The sequence below is a fragment of the Schistocerca piceifrons genome, chromosome 1 (genome assembly GCF_021461385.2).
Source record: "Schistocerca piceifrons isolate TAMUIC-IGC-003096 chromosome 1, iqSchPice1.1, whole genome shotgun sequence".
NCBI classification, from domain to species: domain Eukaryota; kingdom Metazoa; phylum Arthropoda; class Insecta; order Orthoptera; family Acrididae; genus Schistocerca; species Schistocerca piceifrons.
The window spans coordinates 843,120,794-843,145,957 of NC_060138.1; the positions used below are offsets into that span (position 1 = coordinate 843,120,794).

A 25,164-nucleotide genomic window follows, 5' to 3' on the forward strand; every position below is an offset into this window, starting at 1 on the left:
TCACGTGGCTGCCGCGCCAAGCCTTTCATTGTTGTCTGCCGCTGACACCCCGCCCACTTCACTCCGGCCTGGCACAGACACTCTTCTCACTTCGCGGGATCCCTCGCATTTCATGGCTACCATGCTGCGTCCTTGGTCATCGCCTGCTACCAATGCTCTGTACATGCCATCCTGGCACACCAAGGTCAGTCAACCGCCGCCACTCGTGGCCCACCACCCTCACCCCTCCACGTGTGCCACCCTTCACAGATCTCGGCAATCAGCAATGGCACTGGTCACCGAATCTGCACCATGGATGGCCCACCCGTGCATCATAAAGCCTGACGTCTTAAGCTTTGAAATTGCTACAAGTGAGTACTGTTTCTGTTCTACGAGTAAAGCCTGTGTGGTCCCTCCCCGAAGCCACTCCTTGCCACACCCTGCCGACCTACCTCTGCCGATGTCTCACCCACCACCACTGTGGCTCCCCTTTGCCTTGCCACTGCCTGCACAGCTGTCCGCCACATGAGACCACGACAACAATGCACCTGAGCTGCACATTTTGCGTGCCGGACGCCACCTCCGCCCGCTGCACTGGCCCGAATATTTTTTTGTGGGCGTATGTTTGTTAGCTCCACCTCGCCATGCATCGCACTGCCGGAGGAGGGGAGGGAGGGGGGCAAGGAGCTCTGTAGCATCTCTGATGTGAAGTGATGACACTTCTTTGTTTATGCTCTTTGGTTTTGTCTTGAGTCTTTGTTCGCTCACGCCATGTCCAACATCCATTTCTTTATTCGCTCTGTTCGGTGACAAAATAAATGTTAATTCTTACTCTAAAAGTGTGTTATTATGGTTCTTCACCTTTTTTTCCCCATCTATTGATCTGAGCTGCTTTTGAAGCAGCTCATAGTAATTTATTTCTTGCTGATACTATTTTAAGGTAGATACAAATAGCAATGGAAACAGATCTTCCAGCTAACAACTAAAGTAAATGGAACTGAAAACTAAAAGAATTAAAAAATTTTACTCACCAAATTTTAGTATGTGAACATTTTTATGGCAGCCTGCAATTTCTTTAAGATCCTGAAAGAGAAAATTTTTAGAGAAACACAGTAATTAATATTTTGAAATTTATTATTTCACTGTCTACTAATATTTATCAAGATAGAAAACATGTTCCTGGACACTATATCAACTAAGCACATAGTAAGCATGCAATTAGTTAACAGTAGGCAGCATTCAGAACAACAGAATATCTTTGGAAGTTCAGGCCATGGCTCCAAGAACCTGTGTCTTTTCATGTGTAACTAAGAGCATATTCTAATGAGAAATGTGCCAACAGATGAAGTATCTCCAAACCACTGCATCACAACAAAGTGCATAAGTGTGCAATAATATTCATACCATTGCATCATAATAAATTGTATAAATGTTGAGTAACTACATAATTCTACCTCCAGAATTATAACTTAAACTGTTGTGAATGATTATTAATTTGGCATTTTGGCTTACTATTAACAGTTAATCAATTACTTTTCAATACAAATGATAGGTACTCCTTCAAATAAAATGTCTGCTCAGCCAAATTTTTTATAGCAATATATATATATTTAAACCCAGACATCATTTACATAGTATGAATTACAAGACCTTTAAAAACTTCTAATATTTATCAGGTCTTTTCACAACAGAAGACAACTGATGCCTCACTGCTGCAACTATACATGAAAGTAAATCATAATTAATTTATTCATTCACAAATCATGCTATTTAAATCTCAACATGAAAGAGAACTTTCAGAGCTGTGGACTAAGTCAAGTTATACATTAAAAATCAGAAGCATCCAATTCAGGTAACTTCCACAGAATCCACTAACAACAAACGATGACTACCATTAATCTACTCACATTAGTAATTATAATAAGCTATTTCTAGATTACTTTATGTGTTATTGGATCAAAAGTATCTGGACATCTATTAGTGGACATTAACATGGTGAATGTTCACTCTGCACCTGTATGACTACTTGAACTCTGCTGGGAACACTTTTAGTGAGGTATCTAGATGTCTGTCACGGAATGGTAGCCCATTCTTCCTCAAGAGCTGAAACCATAGATGGTAGTGATGTTGTATAATGGAGCCTGGAGTGAAGTTGACATTCTACCTCATTCAAAAGGTGTTCCACTGGGTTCATGTTAGGACTCTAGACAACTCTCATGCTGATACATATAATCACCACCGCTGAACAGTTCCTCTATTGTACACAGTATACAATTTTGTAAAATGCGTTCATATCCTTTCATATTTAGCATTTTCTCATGCATAACAAGAGGACCACATCATAACCATGATAAGCATACTGCATTACTGGCACTACGCATGATGGCTGGTAACATTCTTCAGGCATTTGCCAAACACAAACACTTCCATCAGATTTCCACAGAGTACAACATGATTCATCACTCCAAATAACTTGTTTCCAATCCTCCACTGTCCAGTGACATTGCTCTTTACACCACCTCAAGTGTGACATCACTGAAAACAGAAATGTCTAGCCTAAGAGCAGTTGCTCAACCAGTGGTCCCATTTTTTTTTTCCTCCCTATGCACAGACATTGTACTTCCTGGACTGCTGGTGCCACTTTGGAACTCCTTCCACAGATTTCATATGGTTTTTTTACACCTGCTATCCACAATATTTGACAGTACCTGTGTGCTGTGTGTCAGTACATGAAATCTGTCTGGTCTCAGCTTTAGAAGGTTTGAAATGCTTCTCATGGACTTGATCCTATCTATTTACTGTTCTGTGTGAACATTGACATTAAACAGCAATTTACATCCCTAACTACAAAGAAACTGATAAATTATAGGAGTGGCAAATGACATACTTCATTAAATTGTTCTTGACTGTTTAGGGTTTTCCAGTTTCCGGTCTGATACCTTCTACTAATGTGTACAGACTTTTGCATCAGACTAGAAAACTCAATTCTGAACTCTGAAGAGGGATGAGTAAACTGTGCACACATTATTTTTACTACTGGTATTGCAATTGTGAAGTTCGAAGTTCATCTTAAATTCACTCTTACTAATAACCAAAAACTTCATAGTTAATGTACTGACACAAGTGTAAAACTGAGCAAAGTGGCACAGTTGTTACCACACTGAACTTGCATTCAGGAGGACAACGGTTCAAACCCACATCTGGCCATCTTGATTTAGGTTTTCCATGATTTCCCTAACTCTCTTCATGCAAATTCTAAGATGGTTCCTTTGAAAGGGCACAGGTGACTTCCTTTCCTAATCCGATGGGACCGATGACTTTGCTGTTTGGTCCTCTCTCCCAAATCAACTGACGGTCCAACAAGAGTAAAACTCCCAAGATCTCTGACACAGCTTCTGCAAGATATTTGGTTATCACCTTCACATTTTATTTTTAATTTACATATTTTTTAGAATAAATACTTCCTTGACATTAGCAAATTGTCCCAGGAGATCATGCCACAAGACAGTGTTGAGTGAAAGAGTGCTAGCGATCCTATCCACAGGCCATAGAAGTGAGAGAGATTTCTAAATGTAAGACAGGCAGAAATGAGCTTTTTCGTTAACTTATCCATGTTCTAGTTCCACCTAAGTTTCTTTTTCTTACTCAACTGAATGACAAGGTACTCACACATGGAGTTATATTTACACTCATGATCATAAATTAAGAATAATGCACATACGTGGTGAAACAACGCTCTGGTAGCGGTTTGTGGGTTTAAATCACCTCAGGGTATGACCATGCAGTGTATTTTACCTGTGGTCTTTGCACGGTGACGCTGGCAGCAGTCCACATACGCAGAGGTGTGTTGGTACATGTCAGAGTATGGTGCAACGAGGACGTGTGCAGATGTTTTCAGACATGCTAATGGTGACTGTGTGTTGAAAATGGCTCAAAGAACACATATTGATGACGTTATGAAGGGTAGAATACTAGGGTGACTGGAGGCTGGTCAAACACAGCAGGTCGTAGCATGGGTCCTCCGTGTGCCACAAAGTGTGATCTCAAGATTGTGGCAACGATTCTCCAGCACACAGGAAACGTGTCCAGGCACTACAGTATGGGACGTCCACAGTGTACAACACCATAAGAAGACCGATATCTCACCATCAGTGCCCGCAGATGGCTACAAAGTACTGCAGTTAGCCCTGCTCGGGACCTTACTGCAGCCACTGGAACAGTTGTCACCAGACACACGGTCTACAGACGACTGAACAGACATGGTTTATTTGCCCAGAGACCTGCAAGGTGCATTCCACTGACCCCTGGTCACAGGAGAGCCCATAGAGCCTGGTGTCAAGAACACAGTACATGGTCATTGCAACAGTGGTCCCAGGTTATGTTCACGGACGAGTCCAGGTATAGTCTGAACAATGATTCTCTCTGGGTTTTCATCTGGCATGAACCAGGAACCAGAAACCAGATACCAACCCCTTAATGTCCTTGAAAGGGACCTGTATGGAGGTCGTGGTTTGATGGTGTGGGGTGGGATTATGATTGGTGCACGTACACCCCTGCATGTCTTTGACAGAGGAACTGTAACAGGCCAGGTGTATCGGAACGTCATTTTGCACCAGTATGCCCACCTTTTCAGGGGTGCAGTCGGTCCCACCTTCCTCCTGATTGATGATAATGCATGGCTCCACCGAGCTGCCTTCGGGGAGCAGTACCGTGAAACAAAAGATATCAAGTGAATGGAGTGGCCTGCCTGTTCTCCAGACCTAAATTCCATCGGGCACGTCTGGGATGCTCTCGGTCAACGTATCGCTGCATGTCTTCAAACCCCTAGGACACTTCAGGAGTTCCAACAAGCACTGCTACAAGAATGGGAGGCTATACCCCAGCAGCTGCTCGAACACCTGATCCAGAGTATGCCAATCCATTGTGCAGCCTATGTACATGTGCATGGTGATCGTATCCCATATTGATGTCGGGGTACATGTGCAGGAAACAGTGGTATTTTGTAGCACATGTATCACCAATACTGTGGTCTTACAGATCTGTGTCACGTGCTTTTTCTTCCGTTTTAGGGCGCAAAACTGCTACAGTCATTAGCACCCAGTCTGGGAGCGATACTCAAAAAGTGGGGAAACTAAAAACAGAAGGAAAGCTTGGAAAACCACTACAGAATGGGAGGTTGTTTTCCCCAAAAAGAGCTTCAAATGACAGACATCATCTCACTGACACTGATAAACTTGAGGACATGATCAGCTGAGCGCGTGTCATCTGCTAAAATGGAAGATACATCAGGCGACAGCTGTAGATGGGCGCGTAGTGGAGTAAAATAGGGGCAATGAAGTAAAAGGTGTCTCACCATCCAGAGTTGAGAGCAGTGGGGGACAAATCGGGGGAGGATCGCCACTTTTTAAAAGATGTCGATGGCTGAAAAGACAGTGCCCCATCCGGAGTCTAGTTAAAATTACCTCCTCCCAACGATGAGTTCTGGAGGAAGAGGTCCAAGCACAGGGAAGAGCTTTCATGTCCCGCAATTTATTATTGAGAAGTGCCATAAAAGAGCAACACGATGACATAAAACAATCTGTAGATTGACGAAGGGAACCATGCGAACAGCAGGCTGAAGAAGAGAGACTGCAGCCATGGCCGCTATATCAGCCGCCTCGTTTCCACAGATACCAACGTGTCCTGGGATCCAGAGGAATGCCACAGAGACGCTCCCCAAGTGGAGCAAGTGTAGGCAGTCCTGAATCCGGTGGACCAGAGGGTGGACAGGGTAAAGAGCTTGGAGACTGAGGAGAGAGCTGAGCAAATCTGAGCATATAATATACTGTATCCGTTGATGGCAACGGATGTATTGGACAGCCTGGAGAACAGCGTAATGCTGCACAGTAAAAACTGAACACTGGTCGGGAAGCCGAAATCGATTAGAGGTGTCGCCAACAATATAGGCACTCGCAACACCAAATTATGTTTTTGAGCCGTCAGTGTAAATAAATGTGGCATCCTTCATTTGTGTGCATAGAGCAGCAAATGCCCAATGATAAATGACAGAAGGGGTACCATCCTTGGGAAGCTGACAAAGGTCACAGAGCAGGCAGGTCCAGGGGCAGAGCCAAGGTGGTGCTGTACCCCCAGTTGTCAAGAAAGTTTTAGGAAAGTGGAAGGAAAGACAACGTAGCAGTTGACAAAAGCAGACTCCCGGTGGTCTGCATACCCTAAATCCAAAGAGGTGTCGAAAAAAAAGGTCATGGGCCAGATTAGCAGACATGGAAGACAGATGGCTAGCATAATGACTCAGAAGGACAGCTCACCAATTGGAAAGTGGAGGTTCAGCAGTCTCAGCATAAAGGCTTTCCACAGGGCTGGTGTAAAAAGGTCCAGACGCTAAACACAATCCAAGGTGGTGGACAGAGTCGAGATGCCGAAGAATAGACAGCCAAGCAGAGGAGTAAACTATGCTTCCATAGTCCAATTTCGTGCACACTAAAGATCGATAGAGGCGGAGAAGGACCACTCGGTCTGCTCCCCAGGAGGTACCATTCAGAACATGGAGGGTGTTGACGGATCGCAGACAGCGAGCCGAAAGATAGGAAACGTGGAAGGACCCCACAGTTTTCTGTCAAACATAAGTCCCAAGAATTTAGCGACGTCTGCAAACGGAAGGTTGACAGGGCCTAGATGTAGGGAAGGCGGAAGAAACTCCATACGACACCAAAAATTGACACAAATGGTCATATTAGGAGAAAAGTGGAAGCTGGTTTCGATGCTCCAAGAGTGGAGACGATCGAGACATCCTTAAAGACGTTGTTCAAGGAGGGTGGTCCATTGAGAGCTGTAGTAGATTGCAAAATCGTCCACAAAGAGGGAGCCCGAGACATCGAGAAGGAGACAATCCATAATTGGATTTATGGCAATGGCAAACAGTACAACACTTAGCACAGAACCCTGGGATACCCCATTTTCTTGGAAGAAAGTACAGGAGAGAGTAGGGTTCACCTGCACTTTAAATGTATGCTCTGACATAAATTCATGAATAAAAAGGGGCAGCCGACCTCGAAAGCTTGGGGCGTAGGATGTCTGTCTTCCAACAGGTATCGTATGCTCTCTCCAGATCAAAAAATATTGCTACTGTTTGGCGTTTCCTGGGAAAATTGTTCTTGATGTAAGTGGAGAGAGCAACAAGATGGTCAACTGCAGAACGCCGCTTTCAGAAACTGCAATGGGCAGGTGTTAAAAGGCCTCGTGACTCCAGCCACCAGGCTAAACGGCAATTCATCATATGCTCCAAAACCTTACATACAATACTCATGAGAGAAATGGGGTGATAGCTAGAGGGAAGATGTTTGTCCTTTCCATGTTTCGAAACAGGAATGATGCTAGCTTCCCGCCATCCTCTGGGAAAAGTACTGTCGGTGCAAATTCGATTATAAAGGCAAAGGAGGTAACGCAGACTATGGTATGATAAATGCAGCAACATTTGGATGTGGATACCATCCAGTCCTGGGGCAGAAGAGCGAGAAGAAGAGAGAGCATATTGGAGTTCCCACATGGAGAAAACAGTATTATGGCTTTTGCTATTTTGAGAGGAGAAAGCAAGAGGTCATAGAACGGAAGTTCCACATTTCTTCGGGAGAAAGGCTGGAGGGTAATTTGAAGAGCTCGCAATCTCAGCAAAGTGTTGACCCAATGAGTTAGAAACTGCAATGGGGTCTACTAAGGTATCACGCATGACAGTGAGCCCAGAGATCGGGGAGAAACTAGGCGCGCCATATAACCGTCGAATTCGACTCCACACTTTTGAGAAGGGAGTGAAGGTGTTAAAAGAGCTAGTAAAGAAGTTCCAGCTTGCCTTGTTGCTATCGCAGGTGACATGACGGCATCGCACACATAAATGCTTATAGCGGATACAGTTGGCCATAGTAGGATGGTGGCAGAAAATGCAAATAGCGCATTGCTGGTCACGTATTGCATCATGGCATGCCTCATTCCACCAAGGAACTGGGGGGTGCCGGGGCAAATCGGAGATGCGAGGTATTGAACATTCCACAGCTGTAAGAATAACTTCTGTAACATGAGTGACCTGATCGTCGATGCTAGGAAAGTGACGGTCATCGAATGTTGCTAGAGATGAAAAAAGTGTCCAATCAGCTTGGGCAAACTTCCAGCGTCTTGGGCGCAGAGATGGCTGTTGTGGCTGCAATCGAAGGACACATGGAAAATGGTCACTCAATTGTGTATCAGCAAGAGCAAACCATTCAAAGCGCTGAGCTAGCTGAACAGTACCGACCGAAAGGTCCAAATGAGAGAAATTCGTCGTGGAGGCAGACAAAAATGTAGGTTCTACAGTGTTGAGGCAAAGAAGATCCGCTAGATGGAAGACGTCAATCAATAGGGAGCCTCGCAGACAAGGAAGCGGAGATCCCCAAAGTGGGTGGTGGGCACTGAAGTCCCCAGCCAGCAAATACGAGGGCGGGAACTGACCAAGGAGATGAAGGAGTTCAGCTCTTGCCATCGGTGTGGACTATGGAATGTATACGGTACAAAGAGAGAAGGTGTATCCAGAAAGGGAAAGACTGGCAGCAACAGCTTGGAAGGAACTGTTTAAGGGGATTAGGTGATAATGGACAGTATCATGGAAAAGAATCATAAGCCCCCCGTGTGCTGAAGTGCCATCAACAGAGGGGAGATCAAACCGGACTGACTGAAAATGAAGGAAAACAAAGTGATCGTGGGGACGCAGTTTTGTTTCCTGAAGACAGAAGATCACTGGCAAGTATGATCGTAAGAGGATCAACAATTCATCCCGATTGGCTCTAATGCCACGGATATACCAATGGATAATTGACATAGGGTGGACAGAAAAGGGAAGAATCTTACCATGGTTGCTCTCAACTCAATGACTGCTGAGAGCCGGTCGCCGACAGAATGGAACGACTTTCAGCCACAGGCAGAAGATCTTGATCCATAGGTTGTTCGGGGGCAGCTCCTGCCACCAGTGATCGGCTGATTGATCGGCCGCCAGCAGTGCGCCTTGGCAACACGGAAGACGGCTGAGGGTGGGTACCGCCAGGTGGCATTGTAGATGAGACATGCCATGGCAGAGAAGGAGAGAAACTTGCTTTCTTATGAGCCTTCTTGGAAACAGGATGTTGAGATGAGGAAGGAATCAATGATTGTGAAGTTGGGGTACGTAAAAAATCTTCGCAAGTAGGCTCTTTTTTTGAAGTCCGGGTGTCTGATTTTGGGGCTCGTGATTTAGCAGAAGCCGAAGAAGGGTGAGCCGTAGAGTGAGCATGTGATAGTGTGGAAGTTGAATGGGTCATCTTTGTGCTGGCTGATCTGACAACTGTGACACTAAAGGTGAGATCACAAGTCTGCATGGCTGCTTTCTTAGTAGGCCTAAGAGATGCAAGGACAGCGCTATATTTACCTGCTGGAGGCACAGTGGAATTTCGACTGGCGAATAACTAATGAGGAGCAAATGTAGGCACCTTTTCCTTCACTCTGATTTCCTGAATAAGCCATTCATCATTGAAAATGGGGCAATCTCTAGAGGAAGCAGCATGGTCACCCATACAGTTGATGCAACTAGGGGATGGAGGTGGACAAGCACCCTCACGGGCATCCTTGCCACATGTAACTCATTTGGCTGGATTGAAACACGACTGGCTGGTATGATTAAACCGCTGACACCGATAGTAACGAGTAGGGTTGGGGATGTAAGGGCGAACTGAAATGATCTCATAGCCTGCTTTAATGTTTGATGGAATTTAAACTCTGTGAAATGTCAAAAAGATAGTACGGGTTGGTACCAAGTCCTTGTCAACTCTTTTTACGACTCAATGTTCAGCTGTTACGCCCTGGTCAGACAGGTAGTTTTGAATTTCCTTGTTGGACAATCCGTCGAGTGAGCATGTATAAACCACCCCGCATGGTGAATTTAAAGGAAAGAGGAAACCCGGACAGGGAAGGTGTGTAGCAGTGAAGTTCGCAGCAATTTTTGTGCCTGGAGGGCACTGACTGTTTCTAACAACAAGATGCGATTTCGTAAACGGGAACAAGACTTTACAAGACACCATCAACACCTTTCTGAATAATGAAAGGGTTGACTGTGGAGACGTCTTAACCTTCGTCCGACCGATAAACAACAAGGAATTGTGACACTGATGAAAGAAATGTCCATGGCTGAGACTCATTTAACTTTCGCTTGTAAGCAGAAATTGAAGACGTAGAGGAAACCATTGCGGAAGTATCCCGCATGATTACCGGCGTCTCTGATGGTGCACTACTTCCTTGTGGGGGTCCTCTCTGAGGGCACTCCCGCCTTAGGTGATTGTTCACATCTCAGGTCACACCTCCCGAGAAATGGACGAAGAGACCAATCAGCACATTTGGAAGGTACCAGTTCAGGTAATCGCCCCTCCCTGGGCCTGGCCATTACCAGGGGGTATGTACGTGTCCTACCTGTCTACCTGGGGTGGGGAATTACGGGTTACCCCGTCACCAGCTACGCGTGGGAACATATGGGTCGGCCTTCAGACACGCACACTGAGGAAAGAAAGAGAAAGAGAGGAACAAAGAAAAGGAAATAAGAGAGGTCTCAAACACCGCAGCAGGGAAGAGGGTAAAGAGAAGAGGCAAGGAAAAGAGAAGGACAAAGGGAAGCAGAATCTTTCCAGCATAGAAAGCAAAGAGAGAGAGACTGTCTTACAGTTACAAGCGTCTGTCTCCGGACGTAGGCACAAAACATACTCCCATAGGGGGAGAAGGGGAAGGGAAGAGGCAGTGGTGAGGGGGGGGGGGGGAGGATGGGGGATGGGGAAGGATGTGGAAAAGAAAGGTATGCAGCCGGGAAAGGAAAGAGAGCTGCACTAGCTCAGGGTCCCGTGCTCGCCACGCACGTATCCACAAAAGAGTTGTGGACCCCCTGGGGGTGTGTCATGTGTGTTCCGTATGTGCCCATGCTATCAGTGCCAGTTTTGTGTAGTGCCATGTTGCGTGCCACCACATTCTGCAATTATCCTTAATTTATGAGCATGAGTGTAGTATGTGGCAACTGACATCTTCTTTTGATTCTTATGAGTTATATTTATTTATTTCAGATTGCATTATATTTGTTTTTATAAAATTATGAGTTAAACTGTTTGCTGTGAACCACATGGAAGGCTTCTTTTTCATGGTGTTGGCTACTTACCCAACATCCATAGGACCATTAGATGTTATTTATTTATTCCAATGAAAGTCAGTTTTCTTGTAGCAGTATTTTTTTTTTTTTATTTTATTTTGATGTTTATCTCATTTATGTCCTATCAATTTCAAGACAATATTGTTTGATCTTCTGGTACCCATTTGACTTGCTTCATAAACTGAACACTGTAAGTACTGAAATCAAGGAAGGAACCTATAATCCATCAGCTTCACAGTTGAATAACTTGTGTCAAACACCTTCTATTCTCTGTGTCAAGTCGAAAATGCCTTTTTTTTATTCATTTCTACCAGAACTATATTTGTGAGGGCTTATATTGCTTTTTTGTAGAGATGCTTTTTCAGAAGCCAAATTAAGCTACTGTCAAAAGGTTATTGTCAGAAAGATGGTTTAGTATTCTATTATAAGCTACCTTCCCAAACATTTTTGAGCTCACAGAAAAGAGAGAGACAAGTCTATAATTACAAGTTCCTGGATTGTCTTTGCTTTTATACACTCCTGGAAATGGAAAAAAGAACACATTGACACCGGTGTGTCAGACCCACCATACTTGCTCCGGACACTGCGAGGGGGCTGTACAAGCAATGATCACACGCACGGCACAGCGGACACACCAGGAACCGCGGTGTTGGCCGTCGAATGGCGCTAGCTGCGCAGCATTTGTGCACCGCCGCCGTCAGTGTCAGCCAGTTTACCGTGGCATACGGAGCTCCATCGCAGTCTTTGACACTGGTAGCATGCCGCGACAGCGTGGACGTGAACCGTATGTGCAGTTGACGGACTTTGAGCGAGGGCGTATAGTGGGCATGCGGGAGGCCGGGTGGACGTACCGCCGAATTGCTCAACACGTGGGGTGTGAGGTCTCCACAGTACATCGATGTTGTCGCCAGTGGTCGGCAGAAGGTGCACGTGCCCGTCGACCTGGGACCGGACCGCAGCGACGCACGGATGCACGCCAAGACCGTAGGTTCCTACGCAGTGCCGTAGGGGACCGCACCGCCACTTCCCAGCAAATTAGGTGCTCCTGGGGTATCGGCGAGGACCATTCGCAACCGTCTCCATGAAGCTGGGCTACGGTCCCGCACACCGTTAGGCCGTCTTCCGCTCACGCCCCAACATTGTGCAGCCCGCCTCCAGTGGTGTCGCGACAGGCGTGAATGGAGGGACGAATGGAGACGTGTCGTCTTCAGCGATGAGAGTCGCTTCTGCCTTGGTGCCAATGATGGTCGTATGCGTGTTTGGCACCGTGCAGGTGAGCGCCACAATCAGTACTGCATACGACCGAGGCACACAGGGCCAACACCCGGCATCATGGTGTGGGGAGCGATCTCCTACACTGGCCGTACACCACTGGTGATCGTTGAGGGGACACTGAATAGTGCACGGTACATCCAAACCGTCATCGAACCCATCGTTCTACCATTCCTAGACCGGCAAGGGAACTTGCTGTTCCAACAGGACAATGCACGTCTGCATGTATCCTGTGCCACCCAACGTGCTCTAGAAGGTGTAAGTCAACTACCCTGGCCAGCAAGATCTCCGGATCTGTCCCCCATTGAGCATGTTTGGGACTGGATGAAGCGTCGTCTCACGCGGTCTGCACGTCCAGCATGAACGCTGGTCCAACTGAGGCGCCAGGTGGAAATGGCATGGCAAGCCGTTCCACAGGACTACATCCAGCATCTCTACGATCGTCTCCATGGGAGAATAGCAGCCTGCATTGCTGCGAAAGGTGGATATACACTGTACTAGTGCCGACATTGTGCATGCTCTGTTGCCTGTGTCTATGTGCCTGTGGTTCTGTCAGTGTGATCATGTGATGTATCTGACCCCAGGAATGTGTCAATAAAGTTTCCCTTTCCTGGGACAATGAATTCACGATGTTCTTATTTCAATTTCCAGGAGTGTATAAAGGAGTTGTTATTGCATACATCAGTGTTTCAGGAAGTATTGCTTAACCCACTGATTGTTTACAAAAGTAACTCTACGAGAGTTCTACCAAGCCATCACAATTTTGTTTGAAATACCATCATAACTAGAAGAGTCCCTTCTTTTATGAGAGACAATTATTTTTGTGTTCTCTTTAGCAATTTATTTTGATAACATATCCACTGGTGAACTAGGTTATTTGTGTCTACGTAAATCTAAATAAACTGGTTTCATTGATGTATTTTTTCTCCTTGTGTTATGACCTATTGACAGAATGAATTAAATGAGCTTAGTGCCTAGTGACTTAAATTTTACGTCATCTGTACCCATCATTTTCCATACCAGTTTTATTTATTTCATGTCTAATAAGTCTTATGATTGTCTTTGCTTTGTACTTGTAACATTAATTTTTTATTTTATTTATTTATTTTTCATAGTGGATGGTCATTACTTCTTTGATGAAAGGGTGAGAAATTTTGCAGTATCACTTGGAGTTCACCTTCAAGTTTTGATCAGAATTAGCTAATCACATTAAATGAACACCATGCACCTTAGAGAGGTATTAGAATGTTTGGAACAGTATGGTGTGGTGTTGAACATGGCAAAGTTTGCTTTTGGGTAACCTGAAGTTATATCCCTAAGCCACTGGATACCAGATGCAGGTTCCCTGCCATTGACAGAGAAGGTTGATGCCATTCTGCAAGTGCCAACGCTAAGTTAAAACTCATGGATGTTCCCAGTGATGACGTTCAGTTATAAGGGGCATTCAATAAGCAATGCAACACTTTTTGTACTGACAGCAGGTTGGTTTCATTCAGGATTCCAATACACCATATTATTCCCCATTCTTCTGGCTACAAACCCTATTTTTCAACATAATCCCTGTTCAGTGTGATGACCCTACACCATCTAACAGGGAGGGCCTGTATGCTTGCATGGTACCACACTCTACTGGTCAACATCTGAGCCAATGTCTTGCTGCATCACCACCCCCCCCCCACCCCCCCCACCCCACCCCCACCCCCCCACCCCCCCCCCCCCCCCTCAGGACGCTCACAGTTCTTTTGTGAGTTCACATGTGGTGCACACAGGGCTCCCAGCTATTAAGATCCATTGTTCCTTCCTGAGCTGCAATTTCTTCCTGATGCCTCTCCCTCCCTATCCTCATTCCTTCCCTTCTACTCCTCCTCCTCCTCTCTCAGTGTTCTTAATTCTGTCAACCTCACTGCACACCTGGTTTCTAGTATTCTTTCCAGTTTTAGTTCTCCTTGCCTTTTCCTTTTCATCCATCATTTTTGGCACCTCTTTGGAATTTGACCTCAGCTCCTAATTTCGCTCTCCATAGTGTGAGGCATTTGGGGATGAACTCCCTCACTAGCATCTATGGTATGGATATCTCTTTCTCCTCTCTTCCTTTTTCCACTGTAGGTCCCCCTTGCCCCACTAGCTCGCCACCACATGTAGCCAGTTTGTGTGGTGGGGCTGTTATGTACCCATCTACCATATCTCCCTAACAACACAGGGATCACACTTTTGATAACTGAGTTGTTGCCTCCCCACCTATGCTAAGTAGTGACTGCTTGTTGCTCTGGGGAAGTACAAGTCTTGGCACTGGCTGCCATGCCAGACAGCTCTTGCTGTGGTTCGGTGGTGCTCATGAGAGAGCTCATGATCAGAGTGGGTGGTATCTGGGTGGATGCTTTGCCTATCAAACATATCAAGCCCCAAAAAATGGGCCATTTTTTGACAGCCATCTCTTCAGTTGATAATGGATCATTTAATGCTGCTTCTTATGACCCTGTGACCTTACCTCCCCTGGCTACACCCTAGGAGGAGGGCCAAGCTCACAGGCGTGCACTATGACTGACAGGGACATTTTGATTTGATTTGATTTGATTTATTTCGTGTTCCATAGGTCAACTGTGTTGAATACACAAGGACGTGGAACGAGTCAGTTTTTTACAAATACAGTCTGATAATCTTATAGCATATACAGAAATTTGAGTACATAATTATATAAAAACTTATACAGTAAATTCTTTGGGCAGCAATATAGAAAAAGAAAATACATATTTTCTTAGAATTATTAAAACACTACAGAAAACAGATACGGAGCACACACAGATACAGATCTCAGGTTAAATAAAATTCGTAGTGGCATTATGTCAACTTGTATTATATAATATTAAAATATTACAATTTATTTAGTTAAAAATTCATCTAGACTGTAAAAAGCTTTTTCTAGCAGAAATATTTTTAGTGCTTTCTTAAACTCGCTATTGTTATGAATCTTTGTCTTTATTTCGGGAGGAAGAGCATTGAAGAGTTTTGCTCCAGTGTAATGGACACCCTTTTGTGCCAAGCTCAAATTTCTGAGTTCACTGTGTATGTCATTCTTCCTCCGTGTGTTATGCTCATGATAATTACTATTTGGTTGAAATATATCTATATTTTTACAAACAAAACACATGAGAGAAAAAATATATTGGCACCACCACCAAGTCATAATTTTTTTTGGAAAACATTAAAGACAAGTTTAGCGAAGTGGGGTCTCTCAGTAAGATGTGGTCAGATTCGCTGTTGGTCAAAACTTCTTCTGCTGCCCAAACTTCAGCCCTTCATGCTTGTGACCATCTTGGTGGTGCCCTGGTGTCCATTACTCCTCACCAGTCCTTCAGTATGGTTCAGGGAATCATTTTTCATAGGGACCTTGTCCTTCAATCTGATGAGGAACTCTGGGCCAATTTCGAACAACGGGGTATTCATTTTGTTCTGAGTTTCCAAAAAGGTTGTAAGAGCAATCACACTGATAGCAGCACCTTTCAGCACCTTTATTCCAGCATTTGAGAGGTGCCCTCCAGGATAAGGTCAAGGTTATGTGTTATTGGAGTGATGTGAAGCCATATGTCCTGCCACCGATGAGGTGTTTTTGGTACTTGCATTCCCACTGTTCGGTGGACCATCTATGCGGTGAATGTGGACATCCGCTCCACAAGGGGAGCCTGTGTTCCACTGCCCATTTGTATTAATTGTCATTTACTGTCACTCTGCGTGCTCACCAGACTGCCTGGTTTTTAATAGGAAAAGAATATACAGGACTATAAGTCCCTTGATCGTTTGTCCTACACTGAGACTCCTTTGAAATGTGACCGACTTAACCCTGTGTCTATGATCCCTAACTTTGCTTCTGTTACATCCTTTCCCCCTCCTCCCCCCTCCTCAACACAGTTCCATCCTTCTCTCCTCCCCCCTTCCCCTGTGGTTCCCACACCCTCCCCTCCAGGTGTTGTTCCCCCTATCAGGCTGGAGGGGTGTCCCCCTTGTTTGGCAGCCGTTGATGATGGTGTTCCCTTTTGGGACCTCTCCCCACAGCACCTCCTAGGCCAGAAGCCTACTACCACAACTCAGCCGTGTGACACACATTTCATATACCCTATGGTCACTTATTCTCTTTGATTTATAAACCTTGCAGAAGCCTGCTCTCCCTCCATGCCTTGCCATCCCTGACCAATGACAGAGGAGACGAAGAAACATAACTCCCAGACCAAGTCCCCTCTGATGCTGCTAGAGGTGCCAACTCCTCCCTTTCAATGTGAATCTGAACTTTTTATGCATATCACCCCACACTTGTTGCTGACAGATGGTGACCCAGCAGCGTGATTGGTTCCAGCCTGTTTGCTTCCCATTTGGATCCCCATTCCATGCTTATTCAATTGAAGTGTAATGGATATTACTGTCAGGTCCCAGAGTTGCAATCTCTTTTTTTTCTTTTTACTTGGCAGCTTGTGTCATTCTCCATGAATCTCACTGACCATTTGTGGGTTCCATGCTTTCTGTCAGAACCAGGTTGGCCCTTTCAGGTCTTCTGGTGGCATTTGGATCTTGGTCCACATGGACACTGTTAGTAATAGACTCTCATTCATACCACATTGGAACAGTTGCCATCCAGTTTCACTGGGATTGTGTGATCACAGTTTGCAGTCCCCATCTCCATTCCGACTGGCCATCTGCACCTGCTGCCCTCTTTCAGCAAGTGCCCCCTCCCTTCCTCCTCCTTGGGATTTTAATGCCCATCAGCCTTTTTGGGGCAGTACTTCAGTGCTTTTTCATTGAGTCAGGGCTCCTCATTGGCCAATTTCTTGTAGACCACAACCTGTGCCTTCTTAACGATGGTTTCCCTAGACATTTCAGTGCCAAAAAAGGCACTTTCTCTACCATATATCTTTTCCTCACTTCCCCTCCCCTTCTTCCTTCCTTATACTGGTTGCCGCACAATGACCTCTGCAATAGTGACGACTTCCCGTTGATCCTGTCATTCCCTTCCCACCTCCCAATGGTAAGGTTACCCCGCTGGGTTTTCCATCATGCTGATTGGCCTCTATATTCCTCCCACATCATATTTACACCTGCATTGTCAGGTTGTATTGATGAAGTCATACTTGATCTGTCCGATAAGGTAATGTGCACTGCCAGCATTACCATTCCCCACTCAATGGGCCCCGTTTGCCATCAGCCAGTTCCATGGTGGAGCACGGCCACTGCAACTACCATCTGTGATCATCATCACGCTTTGCAACATCTAAGGCAGCACTAGTCCTCCACCGGTCTTATTAATTTTAAAAGTCTTCATGCTAGTGACCAACAAAACAGAGTAAGTGGGTGTGTTAGGAATGCTCTATCTCCTCCCTAGGTTTGTCTGTCTTTGTCACAACAGTGGGCTACACTCCACACACTCCAAGGTTGTCAGCGGCAGTCCTCCATCCCAAACCTTGACATTCCCATTAGCCTTTGTACAGATCCATCATTTCTTATGGAACAGCTTGTGGCAGATTTCGTGATGGCATTGGCATCGGCCTCCTATCCAGCCACCCTCCTCCTTCATAAACAGTGGGCTAATGCTTCACACTTAAGTTTTCACCCTTGTCAGGTGGCTTCTTACAATGAGCCTTTTACCAAGTGGGAACTACTTCTCCCCTCTCTTCTTCCCACGATTCAGTCCCTGGCCCTGATTCCATCCATAACAAACTGTTTCAAAACCTCAATCCTCCACAACAATATCTCCGCCAGGTGTGTAACAATATTTGGTTACAAGGTATTTTCCCCTCTTAATGGTCTACCCTTAAGCCTGGTGAGTAACCATTGTCCCTTAATAGTTACTGGCTAATCAGCTTGATCAATGTCCCATGCAAGTACTCGAATGGATAGTGGCTTGTCAACTCATTTGGGATCTTTTATCTCCTTACCACTGCAGCTTTCAGGAGGAATGGTCTCCGATTGATCATCTGCTTTGATTAGAAACCATGGTTCAGCAGGTCTTTTCACAGTGCCACCATCTTGTCACAGTTTGTTTTGATCTTTGTAAGGCCTATGAGACAGCTTTGTGCCATCACATCCTACTTACACTTGACGAGTGGGATCTTTGGGACCCCCTTCAATTTTTATTCACCAGTTCCTGTCCCACCGGTCATTCAGGTTAGGGTTGGCAACGTTCTCAGCTCTCCAAAGACCCAAGAGATTGACTTTCCACAGGACTCCATGTTAAAGTTCCTTCTTTTTCTCATTGCTACTAATGGACTTGTGGCCTCTGCCGGACTCTTTGTCAGCCCTACTCTGTATGTGGATGATTACTGCATTTGAGCTAGCTCCCACTCAGTGGCCTCTGTGGAACAACAGCTCCAGGGTGTCATCTGGCATGATTCGACATGGACAGCCTCACACGGTTTTCAATCCTCTCTCCTTAAGTCGATGGTGGTGCATTTCTGAAGCCATATTATGGCCCATCCTGATCTGAAGCTCTGCCTCTATGCCCAACACCTGACTGCGGTCCCCCAGTTCCATTTCTTGAGTCTTCTTTTTGACAACAAGCTTACTTAGTTGCCCCATATCTGCCTTCTGAAGGTTCCCTGTTTTTGTAAACTCAGTGTTCTTCACATCCCTGCCCACATCTTGTCGGGTGCAGACTGTTCAACCCTTCTCCACCTTTATTGGTCACTATTTCTGTCTCATCTGTGCTATGGTTGTCAAGTTTATGGATCTGAAGCCTCTTCCATGCTGCTCCTCTTGGAACTAGTTCACCATCATGGTATCTGTTTGGCCAGCGGTGCCTTTTGCTCTAGCCTTGTCTTCTGGTCTAGTTGATACTGGGATACCTCCCCTTTTGGTTTGGCAGTCCCAGCTCCTGGTTTCCTATGCCATCACTAACTGTCCTACCCCTCTTCTCCTCTTCTGTTCTATTATTATTATTATTATTATGTGGCTTCAGGATGTCACACATCCACTACCTGCCCTCAGGTAGGTTCACTGGTTGGGCTACATCTCACTTCCCTCTGGTGCATTTTCCACTCTCTTCCTTGTTCTCATTTCAACTTTCTTTCCTGACCACCTGCCCTTGATTAGTTCCTCTGCCCTGGGATCTGATGGACCTCTTCCAGGGTCTGAAAGTCTCCATCGCTCCAATGGTGTTTAATTGTTTGTTCCGAATGCTCTTATAAGAGATTCAGCGTGCCATAGTTTTTTATACCAATGGCTTTAAATCTGCGAATCACATTGGATATGTCTTCAATTCTTCTGTTGGCATGGAACACCATATCCTGCCTGCCATGTGTGGGGTGTTTTCTGTGGAACTCATGGCCATCTATTGAGCCCTCTGCTTTATTAAATGGACCTCCCTAACCCGAGTATTTTTATGTATGGGCTCAATGAATGGCCTTCAGACTATCCTCGGTGTTTCTCCCACCACCACTCAGTCTCTGCCATCCACGGCTTTCTGGCCGATCTTGGTGATACTGCTTGTTCAGATGATTTCCTTTGGGTTATCAGCCATGTCAGTGTCCTGGGTAATGAACTTGCTGATCATCTGGCCTCCCCCTCCACCCCGCCCCCAACCCCCACCATTTTCCGTGACCCCTCTGGGGGCACATTTGTGGCTTTATGTCAAATACCTCTTTGCTCAATCATGGGCTGATTCTCAAGAGGCCACCCCATCTAATAAACTTCGTGCAATCAAGGGGAGTCTCGCCATATTGCGTTCTTCCCTCCGCCTCTTCCTGCAGGAATCTACCATCCTTTGTCATCCTTGCACCAGCCATCAGCCATACTAGGCTGAGCCATGACTTTTTACTCCACAATGTGCCACCCTCCTTCCCTTTGTAGCTGTGGGACTCATGGAGATCCATATGTTGCTGGACTGCCCCTGCCTTTTGGCCCTTTGCACTAAATATGCCCTCCCACTCTCCTTGACCCAGGAGTTAACAGACAACATTTGCATGGTTACATTTGTCCTCAATTTTATTTCCATAAGTGGTTTGTCCTCTCAGGTTTATGTTCTTGAATTTTCCTTTGGAAATGGAGTACCTCAATTAGCATTGGCATTGGTTATGGTGGCCCTGGCCTTGCCTCCACACCAGCCAGTTTCTTCCTGCTTTTTTCCCTATGTTTTGTCTGATCTTTTGTGCAGTTTTGTTTCCCCTTTTCTTGTGCCTTCTTCCCCTGGTCTTGTCCTCATTGTGTCTTGATCAAGTGTGGGGATCGGGATGGGTCAGTGGTGATACAGGTGCCCCAATGGGCGTAGTGTTTCTGGGGCACCCCTGCTCTCCCCATCGCCCCCCACCCCCCCTCCTGTTCTTTCCTCTGCCCAACATTCCCTTTACCTCTTTGCTCATTTCCCCTTCCCCTTGACTGGACTGTGCTGTTTGTGTTGTTCCTCCCATGGTTTCTGGCACCTTAGATCATGGGACTGATGACCTCGCTGATTGGTCCCCGCTCCCATTCAAACAAACAACCATCTTGCTACATCAATAACCTCCCCATCATCCACATATGGCTTCACAAGAAGTGCATCCTTCATTGGGCCAAACAGATGGAAGTCAGAAGGTGTAAGACCTAGGTTGGTGGTTGGTTGGTTAATTTGGAGGAGAGGACCAAACAGCGAGGTCATTGGTCCCGTCAGATTAGGGAAGGACTGGGGAGGAAGTTGCCCATGCCTTCTCAAAGGAACTCTCTTGGTATTTGCCTGAAGCGATTTCCCTAAATCACACAAAACCTAAATCAGGATGGCCAGATGAAGATTTGAACTAATGTCCTCCCAGGCTTTACGGTGGAGGGAGAATAATCCAATGAAGTTTTGTGAGGTCCTCTTGTGTGCACAGACTTGGATGACGCCTTGCGTTTTTTATGGAGAAGGAAAAGTTAATTTGCTTTTTTTTTTTTTTCCCCAGAGTTAATCACTGCACAGTGAGGGAGGACTTGAAACCGAATAACTGACCCCTTCAGAGTCTCAGGAGACTGTTGTCATGACTTTACTGGCTGAAGATGCTGCAGCTTTTAACATTTTCTTCTTCAGAGGAGAGGTAGTTGGGTGCCACACCACAGATTGCTGTTTTGTTTCCGGTTCAAAGTGACAAACCCATGTTTCATTGCCTTTGATGGTATTCAAGAAAAAACCATAAAGCAATACTCATGGCTTTTTCTTTGTAAAGGAACATTTGAAAATGGAGTTCAACATTTCTGCCTTTGCTTTGCTTCCCTCAGTTTTGGTTCCTTTCTCATCGGTGATTGGCTGCACACTAACTTTTGTGTCACTATCGGCCTTTACAGGCAACTAGAATTTTTTCGAGTTTTGTGAAAGATCTTATGTGAATAATCTGCTATGGTAGTCACTGAAGACTTCACACATTTTTTTCTTTACAGCAAATGTTTCATTCAACATCCCTCTATCTGTAGCTCTATCTTTGTTTTTCACCTATTGTGCAGTAGTCTTTATAGTGACTCAATACCATGTAGGGAGCCTCTCATTGTGAACAGTTCTACTGGGTACGTATCTGTCTAGTGTATGGTCAAGTATTGTTTTAATCTTGAGCCATAGTTCCTCATCATCCTCGTATCCTGAGCTCAAAGTGTGAAGATCCTCATTGAGGTTTGACAGTACTGCTTTTTCTCCATTTCAGTGAACAAGTAATCATTCTACTTGTTTTAGTTGCCCTTTGTACTTTGGCAATAATTGTTGTTGCAACTTCCTCTCAGCGACCCTATTTTGGGCATCCTCAAAGAGGTCAGTGTTGTTTGTTACCATGAGATCCAATATACTCATTTCTCCATCATGTGTGAGGTTCCTAATCTCTTGTCATACTTAGTTTTCAGAGGAGGCATTTACTAATGTTTCACAGGGTGTCTTTTGTTAGGCCCACCACAAACAAAACTGTAATCATCCCAATTAATTATTTCATGGTTACTGTGTCTTCTGATTGTTGCAGTGTGATTGGGTTCTCAGGGTACTAGCAAAATGAAGTTTCTATCAAAGTTTTTGATTATGCCAGGAGGTGTGTGTGGTGTCACCGCCAGACACCACACTTGCTAGGTGGTAGTTTTAAATCGGCCGCGGTCCATTAGTACATGTCGGACCCGTGTGTCGCCACTGTGAGATCGCAGACCGAGCGCCACCACAAGGCAGGTCTCGAGATACGGACTAGCACTCGCCCCAGTTGTACAGACGACGTAGCTAGCGATGCACACTGTCGAAGCCTCGCTCATTTGCAGAGCAGATAGTTAGAATAGCCTTCAGCTAAGTCAATGGCTACGACCTAGCAAGGCGCCATTAGTAACATTGCATGTATCTAAAGAGTCTCACTTGTATCGCCACAATCTCCAGATGTACCACAAGGATGGATTAAAATTAAGTATTCCAGAAGCTACATACTTTTCTTTATAGCATTCATTACGTATCCTGTTTCAGACCTCACGCCATCCTGCTTTGGCTTAGCGCGTGCCTTTCGGCTTCCTCTCATTGTGTCTAGGCTGTCTTGTCTAGACACAACAGTGTGTGTGGAGATCAATAGAAGGATCCAGTTGTAATGTTATCCTCATCCCTGATATTGAGTATTGGCCAAACAATCTCACATGCAGCTTCATGCTAAATTGGAGCTAGATCTGAGTTTCTTGTCTACTGTGATAAATACAGCACCTCCAATTCCCGTTAGCCTAGCCTTTTGATATAAGCTTAAGTTTCTCCCAAAAATCTTTTGCTGTCAACTTCAAGTTTTAACCATCTTTCTGTGTCTGATACTATGTGAGCCCCTCTACTTTTTAGGAAACTCTGGTGCTTGTTATCTGGACTGAATTGAGAGTCATCTAAAATTTAAAAAAATAAAAATAAAAAAAAACTGCCATAGTGTGCACCCCGACAAATGTAGCACACACCTGACCCATTTAGGGGGACCCTACAGATCTAAACCCTGTGGCAGAAGTCTAGGAAGTAAAAGCCTAGCTTGTCACAGAACATTCCCAGTCTCTGGTTTGAGCCTTTCACTCAACTCAGAACCAGAAGACCACAATCTGCTCTGGAGACAATGCTGCAGATTGTGAGCTTTGTTGAAATTCTGTGAGCAAGACTGCAATTCTTGACTTTCTCTGCCAGTCACTGGAATGATCCAAATATGACTCTGGAGCCCAGATGACAGACATCGTCTGAATGTGTGCCACAATCTGCAGTTGGTTAACCCTATTTTCTCAATGGATGCTGAAATAGCCTCTTCATCAATTAAATTCAATATCTCTTGTGTTATCAAAGGATTTTTACCAGCTCTCATCTTTTTACCTACTTTGTCCTCTGCTGCCTTCACTATTTCATCTGTCAAAGCTACCCATTCTTCTTCTACTGTATTCATTTTCCCTGTTCTTGTCAATCATTTTGCAATGATCCCTCTGAAACATTCTACAACCTCTGGTATTTCAGTTTATCCAGGTTCCTTCTCCTTAAATTCTTATCTTTTTGCAGTTTCTTCAGTTGTAATCTACAGTTCATAAGCAATAAATTGTGGTCAGAGTTCACATTTGTCCCTGGAAATATGTTACAATTTAAAACCTGGTTCCTAAATCTCTGTCCTACCATCATATAATCAATCTGAAATTTTCCAGTGTCTCCAGGTCACTTCCACTTTCACAACCTTCCTTCATGATTCTTAAACCAAGTGTTAGGTATCATTAAGTTATGCTCTGGGCAAAAGTCTACCAGGTGGCTTCCTCTTTCATTTCGTATCTCCAGTCCATATTTACCTACTATTTCTTCTTCTCTTCCTTTTCTTACAATCAAATTCCTGTCCCCCATGACTACTAAATTTTTGTCTCCCTTAAATATCTGAATAATTTCTTTTATCTCATCATATATTTCTTCAGTCTCTTCATCATCTGTGAAGCTGGTTGGCATATGAACTTCTACTAATGTGGTAGGTGTGGGTTTCATGTCTATCTTGGCTACAATAATGCATTCGCTATGCTGCTTGTGGTAGCTTACCTGCATTCCTATTTTTTTTATTCATTAGTAAACCTACTCATGCATTACCCTTATTTGATTTTTTATTTATAACCCTGTATTCACCTGACCAGAAGTCCAGTTTCTCCTGCCAGTGAACTTCACTAATTCCCATTACATCTAACTTTCACCTATCCATTTCCCTTTTTAAATTTTCTGACCTACTTGCCCAATTAAAGGATCTGACATTTCACACTCTGATCCATAGGGTGCCCATTTTGTTTTTCTCAACAACAACGTCGTCCTTAGTAGTCCCCACCCAGAGACCCAAATGGGGGTCTATTTTACCTCTGGAATATTTTGCCTAAGAAGATGCCGTCATCATTTAACTATACAGTAACGCTGCATGCCCCCATGAAAAATTGTGGCTGCAGCTTCCCCTTGCTTTCAACCATTCGCAGTTCCGACACGGCAATGCTGTTTTGATTGATGTTACAAAGGCCAGTTCAACCAATCATCCAGACTGTTGCCCCTACAATTCTCATATTGCTTAAAAAGTTGACTAAAACAGATTTTGGCGCCAGTGGCATTGAGAAGCAGCTGAAATCACTAAAATTGAAAAGAGCTCCATGACCCAATAGAATCCCTCTCAGGTTCTATTCTGAATTTGCAGCTGACTTAGCCCCTCATTGAACTGTTCTCTATCACTGAGCCCTTGAACATAAAACCATGACCGGGACTGGGAAGAAAGCACAGATCACATCCATATACAAGAATGATAGCACAAGTGATTCACAAAACTATCATC

The 25,164-nt window shown here is 44.9% G+C and overlaps 1 protein-coding gene across 1 annotated transcript in view; it reads right to left on the bottom strand.

The window, feature by feature from the left end:
- The window catches only part of LOC124715284 (C-factor-like), a 98,788-nt gene that overhangs the window by 71,513 nt on the left and 2,111 nt on the right, over positions 1-25,164 (bottom strand). Inside the window, exon 2 of the mRNA XM_047243088.1 lies at positions 1,011-1,062. Coding sequence (XP_047099044.1) covers positions 1,011-1,062 — 52 coding nt within the window. The remainder of the gene's footprint in view (positions 1-1,010; positions 1,063-25,164) is intronic.